At 42.3% G+C, this 14,188-nt stretch overlaps 1 protein-coding gene across 1 annotated transcript; it reads right to left on the bottom strand.

Moving 5' to 3' along the window:
- On the bottom strand, window positions 1-9,427 carry LOC128692850 (uncharacterized). Its single transcript, XM_053782177.2, has 4 exons — window positions 7,715-9,427; window positions 2,413-2,531; window positions 1,999-2,213; window positions 1-1,294 (listed from the first exon to the last, which is right to left on the bottom strand). Exons 1-4 carry the CDS (start codon window positions 8,526-8,528, stop codon window positions 1,150-1,152), a joined length of 1,293 nt encoding a protein of 430 aa, XP_053638152.2. The 5' UTR covers window positions 8,529-9,427; the 3' UTR covers window positions 1-1,149.
- Between the last annotated feature and the right edge of the window lie 4,761 nt (window positions 9,428-14,188).

The raw sequence follows: 14,188 nt of genomic DNA, 5'->3' as shown, positions 1-14,188 counted from the left end.
GGCATTATACTGAGGGATCACACTAGGTGTTACTGAGGCATTATACTGAGGGATCACACTAGGCGTTACTGAGGCATTATACTGAGGGATCACACTAGGCGGTAGAGATGGATGACGCTAGGCGGTACTGAGGAATTACACTAGGCGGTACTGAAGGATACACTGAGGGATCACACTAGGCGGCAGTGAAGGATTACACTGAGGGATCACACTAGGTGACTCATGAATACCCTGTGTGGTATTACACCAGGCGTGTACTAAGGCCTTACATTTAGTGTGTATTACAGAGTCACACTGTGCATCAAGGATGCTGTTAGTTGGTGAGATCAACACACACACGCAAACATAATTACACTACTTATAAATAAGTTAAAATATATATGTACATCAACGTACGCAAGTAAATATCTTCACGTACTTAGTATAAACATTACAAAGCACACACACACGGGGCCAAGAGCTGTAACTCGACCCCTGCAATCACAACTAGGCGAGTCACACACGTCAATAACAAGCATACCTAACCATCAGTCATTCGAAGTTAGTTTAGTTAAATGCATGACTAGTGTAATGGTTAGTCTAGTCATATCGCTTAGGTGTTGATGTATTGAGAACGACTGCCGTTCTTGTAGTGAGAATGACTGCCGTTCTTGTAGTGAGAACGACTGCTGTTCTTGTAGTGAGAATGACTGCCGTTCTTGTAGTGAGAACGACTACCGTTTTAGTGAGAGTGTCAACCTCTGTTGCTGCATGGATGAAGGGGAAGGATGAGTAGTGGTCAGAAGGGTCAGGTCACGGGGTGGAATGCAGCAGGTCACCCAGGACGGACGGGCAGGAGTGGTGGTGGTCAGGGGGACAGCAGATCACGGGGTAGAGGGCAGCAGATCACGAGGTAGAGGGCAGCAGATCACAGGGTAGAGGGCAGCAGATCACGGGGTAGAGGGCAGCAGATCACAGGGTAGAGGGCAGCAGATCACGAGGTAGAGGGCAACAGATCACAGGGTAGAGGGCAGCAGATCACGGGGTAGAGGGCAGCAGATCACAGGGTAGAGGGCAGCAGATCACAGGGTAGAGGGCAGCAGATCACGGGGTAGAGGGCAGCAGATCACAGGGTAGAGGGCAGCAGATCACAGGGTAGAGGGCAGCAGATCACGGGGTAGAGGGCAGCAGGTCACCCAGGACGGACGGGCAGGAAGAATAGCGGTCAGCACACTCGTCGTTCTGGCGACCATAGTCGGCGGCGTCCACGTACCTTTGGAAGTCTGAGGCTGGCGAGAACACTGTCAACACCAGGCTGGGGAGCAGAGCACGGGGTCAGCCGGGACGTGTCCACGGGGAAGGGGGGAGGGATGAGTCAATACGTGATGGGGAGTGGGTGGATCTGCACATATCTTTATGGGGAAAAATGGATCATACATCTCTATATTGATAATCAGCTATGTATGCAACACTTGGGTATCTTCAGTGTGGAGACGTTTCGCTACAAAGTGGCTTTCTCAGTCCGATACACAGAAGAATGGTGAAGATCGGAAGGAGTTTGATTTAATCGGTCCCTCAGCCTGGAGTCTCCAGGCTGAGGGACTGATTACCTCAAACTCCCGATCTTCAGCCATTCTTCTCTGTATTGGACTGAGGAAGCCGCTGTGTGGCGAAACGTTCCCATAGTAGAAATACCAAAGCTTTGCACATGTGTCTAATTTATGAACTTATCGGTTCTCTAAACCATTTATCAACATCTCTGAACATTAAAATGGTATAACATCAACATCAATCTCTCTACTCAGCTATCTTAAACTGTCTTCATTTATCACCTGTTTACGTCTCTTCTTCTGCTGGGGTTTATAGGGCCACTGACAGTGTACGCCGTATCGAGCCCTTTCTCTTGCCTCTCCATGTTTCCCTCACTTCTCCTTTTCTCTCATACCTCTCATATCATGTCTCTCCCACCTTTTTATCTCTCCCCTGGGTGACTCCACAAAAAAACTCCAGAACACACACCTGACGAAGTAGTTGGAGGCGGTTCCGAGGACTCCACTGTGCCAGCCAGAGCGGTTGAGGTGACACAGCAGCTTCCTGCCACAGTCCGGGTGTTCCCTGCCGTAGGAGACGGTGTCAAGCGACGACAGCGTCAGCACAATCAGATCAGCCAAGCTGTCGTCAGCGTCGTCAGCAGCACGCTTGCGCCCGCTGCTGCTGCTGCCAGTCAGCAGGTCCTGGGGAGGGAGGGTAATACAAATAATTTATATATATATATACATATATCACAGTTTTCTCTCTTATGGAGCTTCTCTTATATAATGTAAGTTTTCCCTGTAAATGCGATGGAAAATGTACATAAAAAATAAATAACACGTACTTCGAAGGCCTCTCCGTGCGTTGTTCAGTTATGGACGAGGGTTCATCAGAACGTACCTGGACCAGGTCAACGATGAATACAACGAAAGTGAGGAAGGCGAGGGAGAGTAGGGCCACCTCTACGGAAGGCAGGTTCATGTTGTTGTACTCTCTACCTAAGTGCTGTCCCTCGCGCTCTGGAAATAATAATAAAAATTATTATTATTGTCGTTATTGTTTTGTTGTTATTATGTTCGAAGAGAATTAGGTTTAATCCGAGGAAGAAGAGGTGCAGTTCAATTTTCTAGGACGATGAGCCCTTTAGCATCACGTCACTCCCACTATAAGGGCTCTATAGGGCTTTGTGGACAAAAATAGGGCATATTTCCGGCGTACTGCAGCCTTATTCTGTATGGCAGTTACATTCAATGTGACAATTACATTCTGTATGATTATTATGTATGATTTGACAGCCTATGACACGACGCCCTTATATTTAAACTTGCTGACTTTTCTTAGATTGATACAAAACTTCTTAACAAGTAGAAGCATCATCCCTACCTTCAACTGTCAGGTTGGGGAAGGTGATTTACATATATAATGAAGAGAATGGGACTCAAGCATGATCCTTGTGGCACTCCAGCTGTTGGTGTGAATGACTGCCTTCTGACAGTTGAAGGTAGGGATGATGCTTCTACTTGTTAAGAAGTTTTGTATCAATCTAAGAAAAGTCAGCAAGTTTAAATATAAGGGCGTCGTGTCATAGGCTGTCAAATGCTTTGTGTACATCCCGAGTCACAGTCAGGGCAAGGTTGCCTTGTTTACACAGGTTGTCAACGGCACTGATATTGATGGTGTGTTGGGTTCCTCTGTGGGTCCTAAAACCAAACTGCTTTTCAGTAAGAGGTGTCCAGAGACCAGGATGGCGTTATAGATTTTTAGACCAAAGATTATGAATGGTCTCCCTGAAGATATAGAAGAATGGGTACCACCAGAGCCAATCTATGTTTAAGACAGATAATACCATCCTTATTGATGATACCATACATCTAACCAAGTAGCGTCTGAAAACCACCTATGGCAAGACAACACCTCAGGATCAGATCAGCTGACCACCAGCTCCAGCAGACGCCTTTCAGCTAGCTCAAATATTTTGCATTCTGCCCTTAAAAACAAAACACCTCAATTACTGGGACCGCTTGAAGTTCCTGAACCTGTACTCCCTGGAACGCAGGCGGGAGAGATACATGGTTATATACACCTGGAAAATCCTAGAGGGGCTAGTACCGAACTTGCACACGAAAATCACTCACAACGAAAGTAAAAGACTCGGCAAACGATGCAACATCCCCCCAATGGAAAGCAGGGGTGTCACTAGCACGTTAAGAGACAGTACAATAAGTGTCAGGGGCCCGAGATTGTTCAACTGCCTCCCAGCATACATAAGGGGGATTATCAATAGACCCCTGGCTGTCTTCAATCAGCTACTGGACAAGCACCTCAAGTCGGTACCTGACCAGCCGGGCTGTTACCTGGAGTTTATCTGGAGAGAGTTTCGGGGGTCAACGCCCCCCTCGGCCCGGTCTGTGACCAGGCCTCCTGGTGGATCAGAGCCTGATCAACCAGGCTGTTACTGCTGGCTGCACGCAATCCAACGTACGAGCCACAGCCCGGCTGGTCAGGTACCGACTTTAGGTGCTTGTCCAGTGCCTGCTTGAAGACTGCCAGGGGTCTATTGGTAATCCCCCTTATGTATGCTGGGAGGCAGTTGAACAATCTCGGGCCCCTGACACTTATTGTATTGTCTCTTAACGTGCTAGTGACACCCCTGCTTTTCATTGGGGGGATGTTGCATCGTCTGCCGAGTCTTTTGCTTTCGTGGCTCGTACGTTGGATTGCGTGCCTCCAGCAGTAACAGCCTGGTTGATCAGGCTCTGGTCCACCATGAGGCCTGGTCAAAGACCGGGCCACGGGGGCGTTGACCCCCGGAACTCTCTCCAGGTAAACTCCAGGTAATAAAATGCGCCTACCACTGATTCAGTATCATGGAGGTATGTATCCTGTATACACGTGTGTCTGCCGGGTGGTACAGTCTTCACAGTCATCTTTACAATGCTTGACACAACACCACACACACCATCATACGCCAGGGGTCTCCAGACTGCGCTCTTCCACAAGATTTTATGCGACCCACAGCAACTTGAAACATTTATAAATAGTAAAACTAATAAACTCTCATTTTCAATCACTTCAGTCACTTGAAAATGTGTTCAAATTTTAGTTCTAATCTTTCATTTTTCAGATAAACCCTAAGTTATGGAGGTAAAAGGAAAAGAACAGTGCAGAGTGAGTGCCGCTGTTTAATGAAGAATGGAGCGTAAAGTACTTCTTTGTACAAGCAGGTGATGAAGGCTTGTGTGTCGTATACACGAAACTGTTGTAGTTCTGAAGAAGTACAATATACGTCGACACTGTGAGACCAAACATAACCGAGTTATTCCCAGTCCACTGGAACACAGCGTTCGGAAAAAAAAACTGAATCATTGCAACACAGATTGCTTTCCCAGCAAGTTTTTTCTTACGCAGAAGAGAGCTGAAAATGTAACTTTAACCCGAGGCAGTTACAAAGTAGTTTATGTGTTAGTTAAAAGAGAAGATCTGATCAAAGAGTTGAAGCAGTGGGAGAGTTATGCCCAGAAAAAACAAATCTGTTCAAAATCCTCAGTTTTGCGCCAAATATTGTTACTTGTAGAACTGAGGATGTAGGAAGCAATGTGATATTTAGACACATATGTATCTAAATATCATCTTGTCGGTATTGCATACCATTCTTGTACAGAATGCAATATAATGCATCAAACTGCAGACAAAGCCGAAAACTTTCAGTTTTATTCTCTAGCACTCGATGAATCGAATAATGTGACACATCGCAACTCATAATATTCATCCATGGCATCGACAATGTCAGTGCATAGCATGCACAGTAAAGAACCAGAAAAGACATCTTCAAAGAATTGCAAAAAAATTTATTAGAATATAATCTGGAGTGGAATAAACTGCAATGAGTGACAATTAACTGAGGAAAGAACATGTCTGGGGTGAAGAAAGGTACGGTTGGACAAATCACGAAAGCTTGTGAGGATGGTGCATACTCGAAGCCTATATTTCTGTATTGTGTTATCCATCAGCAAGCATTATGCGGAAAGTATGTGGATATGTCTTCCTTTCTCAAACCTGTTGTTTCAACAGAGTATTTCATTCGATCTCACGGGCTTAATCATCACCAGTTTTGTGATTCTCTGAAAGAAACTGATTCTAAGTTCATTGACTTGTCTTATTATATAGTAGCGCAATGGCTTAGTTGTGGGAAAGTTCTATCACGGTTTTTTAACACAGAAAGGAAACTGATTCATTTCTCACAGGGAAGAATCGAGACTCCTGATATCCTTACCTATCCTTCTTGATCCCCCAACTTACCAAAGCTCTGGTTATACTATTACTACTGTATCTTCTGTACAGGCGAGACAGAGGGTGAGTTGGTGACAGTATATATTCCCCCTTCATCATCACAAACCCTGATTCTGAAACACTACAGAAGCGAGTGATGGTGATACTGTAACACGACCGAAATGTTCTGCATACTAGGGGCTTTCTGCATGCACACCCAAATGTAACCTAACTCGGTACATACATTGTAAGGTCTTGAGGATATCTCTCCAAGAGAGAACCCGCGATAATGGATTCAAATTAGATAAGTTTAGATTTAGAAAGGATATAGGAAAGCACTGAAATAAGGAACCTTTAGTCTTTAATTCCCCAGGTGACAGTCACAGGACAGGTAGCGTGACCTCTCGTGACCACTAACCTAACGTTTATGATAGTTACATAGTGGGAACTAAACCTCTCTATGTTTCAGCGTCATATTCCATCACACACAATGAATTTTATGCATCAAGGGATGAAATGTGTCGGCTTGAGCTGGGAGATTTCAGTAGGTTCAGCCTGAGCTGGGAGATTAGACTTCAGTAGTGTCTTCCAGAGCTGGGAGATTTCAGTGGTGTCAGTCTGAGCTGGGAGGCTTCAGTGGTGTCAGTCTGAGCCGTGAGGCTTTAGTGGTGTCAGTCTGAGCTGTGAGGCTTCAATGGTGTCAGTCTAAGCTGGGAGGCTTCAGTAGAGAAATGAGGATACCATCCAGTAATCTGCTAATAAAGATTCATTAGCTTACACAGCAGCTTCAAAGATGTCGCTCCAGCAGATCCTGAGTTAACGTTCCCTGGTAATGACCATCTCTCAACGTAGCTTATCCCATACACAAGAGATGGAGGGATGATATGGGTTGGGAATGAGTGTGATTTTAACGTTCTATCGAAGTAGTACCATTATCACCCACCTTCACCAGAGTCCAGAGGATGGGGTTAATGATCTTGACAGTTTAAGTATGTTAAGCAAACAATGGCATGCCTTCCTGCATGAGTCATTGTGTATACACGACAGAGGTATGTATACTCGTATATCTTTGTAGTATGTACAGAGGTGTATAAATGAGTATATATACACAGGTGTATTTATCTTCGTATATACATACACATACAGGTGCAGAGAGGTGTGTATAATTTCGTGTATGGCTTGTCTTGCATATATATATATATATATATATATATCTATATATATATATATATATATATATATATATATATATATATATATATATATATATATATATATATATATTTGTGTGTGTGTGTGTGTGTGTGTGTGTGTGTGTGTGTGTGTGTGTGTGTGTGTGTGTGTGTGTGTGTGTGTGTGTGTGTGTGTGTGTGTGTGTGTGTGTGTGTGTGTGTGTGTGTGTCTCGTGCCCAATAGGCAAAACTTGCGATTTTGGCTTAAATAACAACGATCTTCTTGCTGAATGAGGCAAGCGAAAATTTGTGTATGCAATAATTTCGCAAAAATCATTCTGAACCTAATGAAAAAAAATATATTTCATTGTGTTTATCTTTTATTAAATTATTGTAAACTTATCTAATATATATTTAGTTGGATTAGGCTAAATTAAATTGCGCTTGTTATAATAAGGCTAGGTAAGTTTTCTAAGGTTCTTTTGGTACAAAATTATTAATATTTACATTAATTTAAATAAAAAATATCTTTAAACGTAGAAGAGAAAATTTTAGAAAGGACAATTTTAAATGAGTTCTTGCTAATTGACCAATTTTACCTATTCGACACGACATATGCACATATTATTTAATAGAGAATTACGAAATTATTATTAAAAATTTATGGTGCCAATATAGTTATTCATAATCTCAAATTTTATTATCATTATTGATAACTAATTATCATCATCGTTATTATTATTATCATAGCGGAGACTCACCTAGGTAATAAAGCACTTTGCTTCTTATTGACTGCAAAATTGTATCTTCCTTGAGCAGTTGCTGCGTGTTGGTGGTGTCTGCTGGTGCAGCTGTGGCTTCCAAGTCTCCTTCTAGGCTCTCAGAAGACGCCTCGTCTGCATCTCCCGAAGTGATCAAGTCTAGAAGAATGTCTTCGAGGTCACTGGAAGGTTGGAATCCCACTAGCTTCTCGAAGGGCGCTTCGTTGTCGTCTTCTGAGGTAAACGTGGCTCGAAGTGCCTCTTCGAAGTCGCTGGTAGGATACTCTTCTTCCGGCCAGATTATGGCTGCCAGATGGAAGTCTTCGTCATCCTGCCTGAAGAAATCTTCGTCCTGAGGGCCCTGAGAGAGGGCCTTCTCTTCTTGGGAGTCCTGAGAATGTTCATCATTCTTCATGACGTAGTTTCCTTTCTGAAGGACCTGAGAGGGATCCTCCTCATCCTGAGGGAAGTATTCGCTTTCCCGGGGGTCTTGAGAAGGATATTCATCCCCCTGCACCAGGCTGTCTCCTTCCTGGGAGTCTCGAGAAGGATACTTGTCTTCCTGTAGGAGGTAGTCATCTTCCTGGAAGTTTTGAGATTGGTCCCAGTCCTGTTTGAGATCTAATAAAGAATTTTCATCCACCGACATAACGTTGGAAATGGGCAGGTGACGTGGGTCATTCTGGGTAGAGACGACACTGTAGGAGGAGGTGGCGGAGGTTGTAGGGACGAGGGAGAGGATGACCATCATCACCAAATCACGTCTGAACCACCGTAGTGGACCTCCAGTCTTCACCAACAGTTTGTTTTCCATGTTTTTCACCGTTTATACAACTGGGATATTTATAGATGAAGTTCAGAATGGCACTGATTAACAAAAAAAAAAAAAAAATCCACAACAACTTGTTTGTGTACTTCACGGAAGTTTCCAGAGTCTACCACAGCTTTAAGGAGATTGAGTAAACACGAAAATACATTTCACATTACCTTTTCGAGTTTCCAAGCAAATTTTTGTTCAATACGAAATGTATGGCTATATTTTGCAACGCAAGGCGGTCTGCAGAATATCCTGACCACATCCACAATCTGAAAACGTATCAGATTAGTTACACTGAATTTCAAGAGTAAGACCGACACGTTGGAAGGAAACCGAACTCATGGAGCCGCGATGCAAAATGAGGGAGGAGGGAGTGTATGTGTGTGTGCGAGAGCGTAGCGGGGTTGAGAGATGGTGTAGCGGAGGCTGGGATAGTGAAGCTCGCAGCCATGAAGGTGTAGCGGTGGCTGGGATAACGGTATTATAAGTCCATTGCCGCTGGAGATACGTTGTCACGCTACAGAGCGCCGCCAGTATCGTGCATCTGGCGCGACATCCCATCCCCCTTTGAGGAGGTCAGACAAGCTTCCTCGCGCTCTATATCTCTCACTGAGCATCTGACTGCAATTACCCATGGAAGTAAAGATAATAAACGGTAGTGAGCATTAGAGAGAGAGAGAGAGAAAGGGCGGGGGTGGTCGTAAAAAAAGGTATCTGCTACGTTCTGAATTCAGGATACTTGCAACTTGCTGGTCACTGGTCGGCCCGAGGCTTACATTATCGTCGAAAAACCAACGAGGATAAATGAAAAACTTAATTCCTAAGAAGTACAATTTACTGTTGATTCAGGAATGGTTGACATTACAAGCATACCTTATAGAAAGTCCCTGGTTATGCACAGCATTACGGACAGACTTAAAATGAATTTATTATTATTATTATTATTATTATTATTATTATTATTATTATTATTATTATTATTATTATTATTATTATTATTATTAATTATTATTATTATTATTATTATTATTTGTTATTATCATGAATATACATGCAGGGTCAGAGCTTGTCTTCGAATACATAAATAATGGTAATAATGATGATAGCAATAATAATAATATTCCAAAGAAATAACTTTCAAGAAATCGTGTAGTTCTTGGTGTTGAGGGACTGAAGAGAGACTTTCCCAGAAGACCGGGGAAAGTTGATTGCTTCCTGGTACTTACACCAACAGCCTGGTTGTTCAGAGACCGGAGCCACCATAATAGACGGAGGATCAAGACTACACACAACACTTCTTGAACTGAATGAACCCCGGTACCCCCTTCCCACACGGGTTTAGCGCTTCATATATATATGAAAAAAGAAATCCAACATCGTTTTAATTCTTAACTAAGTAGACGCAGCTGAAGAAGAAGATAAAAGATAACCCAGTAAAGCCACTATATTCGGCTTATTTCCTCTGGGGATTCTTTTGATCCCCTTCCCCAGGATGCCACCCACTAGAGCCGGCCATCATCCAGGCACCTACTTAGTACCAGGTCAACACCCATACGTCTTTCCCTGCCAGGGAATTGAACCCCGGGTTCTCTCAAGTTGTTTGCCGAGTGCGCTACCACTGAGCCACGACCCTGAAGCAGATCACGTCTATTATTAGGATTCAAATAACCTGCTATATAAAGATTTTTGCTTAAGTTTCCCCTAAGATGCAGTTTAGAGATCTAGTTGGAAATAATGCAGGGTTTCTACACAATGTAACGTCGATTCTGTTATTTATATGAAAAGTGTAGCTAAAATATGGTGAAAAAATGACAGAGGTATCAGAAAAAAAATATTGGGAACGCTTCTTCCACTTTAATGTTCGACTGAACATGTTGAAGTACAGTTCCTGGACCCATCATGTGGGTCCGCCCAAACTATGGGTTAAGATAAGGTTTCGTTCGGATTTTTAACCCCGGAGGGTTAGCCACCCAGGATAACCCAAGAAAGTCAGTGCGTCATCGAGGACTGTCTAACTTATTTCCATTGGGGTCCTCAATCTTGTCCCCCAGGATGCCACCCACGCCAGTCGACTAACACCCAGGTACCTGTTTGTTGCTAGGTGAACAGGACAACAGGTGCAAGGAAACGTGTTGAAATGTTTCGACCCGCCGGGAATCGAACCCGGGCCCTCCGTGTGTGAAGCGGGAGCTCTAGCCACCAGGCCACCGGTGTTCATTGTGCATACATAATTAAGTCATCAGATAATGGATTTTACTGGGTAATATTTTTTTGGTGTAGTAAAATGCAACATTACGTAAAAGAAATTCTACTCTGGCCACTTTAAACAAAATATGTTAATATTGACTATAGGTACTCCACCGAACTCGCCTTTTATTTCCATCTTTGTATTAGAAGTAGTATGTCCATAGCCTGACAAAAATAGATATTTCTTAGGTATTTTTTGAGGGAGGGAGATATTAGCCACAGAATTATTTTTACGGGAGAATGAATGTTTCTGGTTAAATATTAAGGTTGAAGTGAGTCAACCAATCAGCAGCTAGTATTCAGTCACGTGACCCGCTGGCCTCATGAAGTAAACAGTTCCAATAATGTTACGTAAAATGACACTAATCGACATTTTTTATTGTGGCGAAACGTCGCCACAATAAAAATGTCACAAAAGTTGCATATGTGTCCTTTTACCTAACATATTGTCGGTAATTGTACCAACATTATTACAGTTCCAGTAATATCAACACCAAGATGATGTCTCCTGAGCAGCGCTTGTAAGTAGACCTTCACGTCATAACTCGCAACTGTGTTGGACAAGACGAAGTACACTACAAGTACAGTGTAAATGTGATCATCATTGCTCATTAACTACTTGATGAGTTAGATTTCTTTGGGTTACGAGTTGTCAGTCCTCATAGTTATTGTAACCGTCACCATTACTGTGCCGGAGTGATTCACGGCAGCCATCTCACAGGTATGATAAGACGCACCTGCAGTATCTGGGTATTTTTACTGATGAATAAGACGCAGGTGCAGCATCTGGGTATTTTTTACTGATGAATAAGACGCAGGTGCAGCATCTGGGTATTTTTACTGATAAATAAGACGCAGGTGCAGCATCTGGGTATTTTTACTGATGAATAAGACGCAGGTGCAGCATCTGGGTATTTTTTACTGATGAATAAGACGCAGGTGCAGCATCTGGGTATTTTTTACTGATGAATAAGACGCAGGTGCAGCATCTGGGTATTTTTTACTGATGAATAAGACGCAGGTGCAGCATCTGGGTATTTTTACTGATGAATAAGACGCAGGTGCAGCATCTGGGTATTTTTACTGATGAATAAGACGCAGGTGCAGCATCTGGGTATTTTTTACTGATGAATAAGACGCAGGTGCAGCATCTGGGTATTTTTACTGATGAATAAGACGCAGGTGCAGCATCTGGGTATTTTTACTGATGAATAAGACGCAGGTGCAGCATCTGGGTATTTTTACTGATGAATAAGATGCAGGTGCAGCATCTGGGTATTTTTACTGATGAATAAGACGCGGCTGGAGCATCTCGGTATTTTTACTGATGAATAAAACATGTGCAATATCTGGGTATGGTGACTGGACTTACAAAAGGCATTTGATTCATTATTTGCATCATTTATATAAGAAACTCCAAGCTCGATCCCTAGCACATCCCCGGTACAGTTGGAAACATTAGGACGTGTTTCCCTACGACACCTGGGTACCCCAAGGTACCTGGATGTTAGTTGACTGTTGTGGGTCGCATCCTGGGACAAGATTGACGTATTTTGACCGAAATGCTCTGCATAACAAGGGGCATTCTGTATATTAGTATGTCATTGATGTCATCTAGTCCTGTATACTTTGTACATGTACTCGTAGAAATATTATTATTATTATTATTATTATTATTATTATTATTATTATTATTATTATTATTATTATTATTATTATAGGCTCTGTGGACTGATTAAAGTGTTGCTAGAGGAACACGAAACAAATTGTCCAGAGCAATAATAGTCAGAACCACTGCCGATAATATGCGTAGTTCCCCATGGTAGTAGTTATTATGAGTCCCTTACTATTTCTGTTATGTGAATTATATGCTCATCAACGTAAGTGTAAACTTATGTTGTATGCAGGTGACAATGCTCTTTTAATCTCATGTAGAGACCCACAATATATAGCTTATATACTATCACTGAAACTAGAATTGTGCAGCAAATGGTTACCAGATAACTAAGAAAAGCTTAGGAAACAACAGACGCCTACTCTGGCACAAGAAAGTAAACGGAAAAAGGTAAATATTTGTAACATATTGTGTAACTGGGAAGTCATCATAACAGTATCCTCAATGAAATATTTGGGTATACCCTTTGATCCCAGCATGTCAGGAAAGTTGTTACTCAATAATGTAATAAAAAACAAAACAAATGCCAGGCTAGTGTTCCTCTATAGACAGGCATAGTGTTTACCTACTAGTGCTTGGACGACGCTATATCTAGCTAGTTCTTATTTGTGTTCTTCATGGTACTCTGCTCTAACAAAATGGCTGTAAGGCTACAAATTACCCATAATAAGACGGTGAGATTCATCCCGGAGCTGGGTCGTAGAGAGCATGTAGGCCAATATGAATTACAACTGGAAATGTTTAATCTTGAAGATACAGTAAGACAACTGAAGCGGACCCATGTTTACAAAATTACTCACATTCAGTGTTCAGAATGTCTTGTGAATTTTCTAAGGTTAGTAACCAAAGGCAGTATGGTACCAGGGGAAGTGACCACAATTGTGTAGTACCTACAGTAGGTGGTCAGGACTCACACTAGCTCCATTACTAGCTCTCTCAACTCACACATTGAAGTGATAAATGGTCTTGAAAACCGATAAGTTGAAGATTGAGACATGCAACATATGGAAATCTTTATTGAGGAAACGTTTCGCCACACAGTGGCTTCATCAGTCCAATACAAAGCAGAGGAGGAGTTTGAGGTAATCAGTCCCTCAGCCTGGAATCGATGTGTTCAGTCCATCAGTCTTATAGAAAGTACTTTCTACAAGATTGAAGTCTGTGGTTCAATCCCTGGTAAAGGTGGAAACAGTAGGACGTGTTTCTTTAAGACACCTGCTGTCCATGTTCACCTAGCAGTAAAATAGGAACCTGGGTGTTAGACGACTGGTGTGGGTCGCATCCTATGGACAAAACCTAATTTTCTAGAAATGCTCTGCATAACAAGGGGCTTTCTGTATAATAATATGTCACTGATGTCAGCTAGGCCTGTATACAGTGTACATGTACTTGTAGAAATAAAGATTATTATTATTACTACTACTACACAGCACTGAAAGTGTTACACCTGCCTGATCAAGTCAAGACTAGTCTCAGTATACGTCAGTTTAGGAAAAGAATTAAAAAGTTCTTAATAATGAAGCTACAGAAAGGGAGGAAAATGATTTCTTATATAGTTAATACTCGAGTAATTGTTTCATTTAATTTTCTTTTAGTTGGTTAATGAGGGTCTCAAGCCTATCGACTACACGAGGGCGATTTAAGCTGCTCGCAACCTTTCACCACCAGACAAGAATACTTAAATCCCTAAAATAGGGTAAATATTAAACTCAGCATATAGGTTAGGTTAGGTAAG

Source organism: Cherax quadricarinatus, chromosome 38 (assembly GCF_038502225.1).
Source record: "Cherax quadricarinatus isolate ZL_2023a chromosome 38, ASM3850222v1, whole genome shotgun sequence".
NCBI classification, from domain to species: Eukaryota; Metazoa; Arthropoda; class Malacostraca; order Decapoda; family Parastacidae; genus Cherax; species Cherax quadricarinatus.
Note: the sequence above shows the minus strand (reverse complement) of the source record. Positions and strands in the feature narration are given on the sequence as shown.

Excerpts from the sequence above, each read along its gene's own strand:
- LOC128692850 (XM_053782177.2), bottom strand. The coding sequence starts at position 8,528 with ATGGAAAACAAACTGTTGGTGAAGACTGGAGGTCCACTACGGTGGTTC. Across the intron at positions 2,532-7,714 it reads CAAAGTGCTTTATTACCTAG|AGCGCGAGGGACAGCACTTA; the intron begins GTGAGTCTCCGC and ends TATTATTTCCAG. Across the intron at positions 1,295-1,998 it reads GCCTCCAACTACTTCGTCAG|CCTGGTGTTGACAGTGTTCT; the intron begins GTGTGTGTTCTG and ends TCTGCTCCCCAG.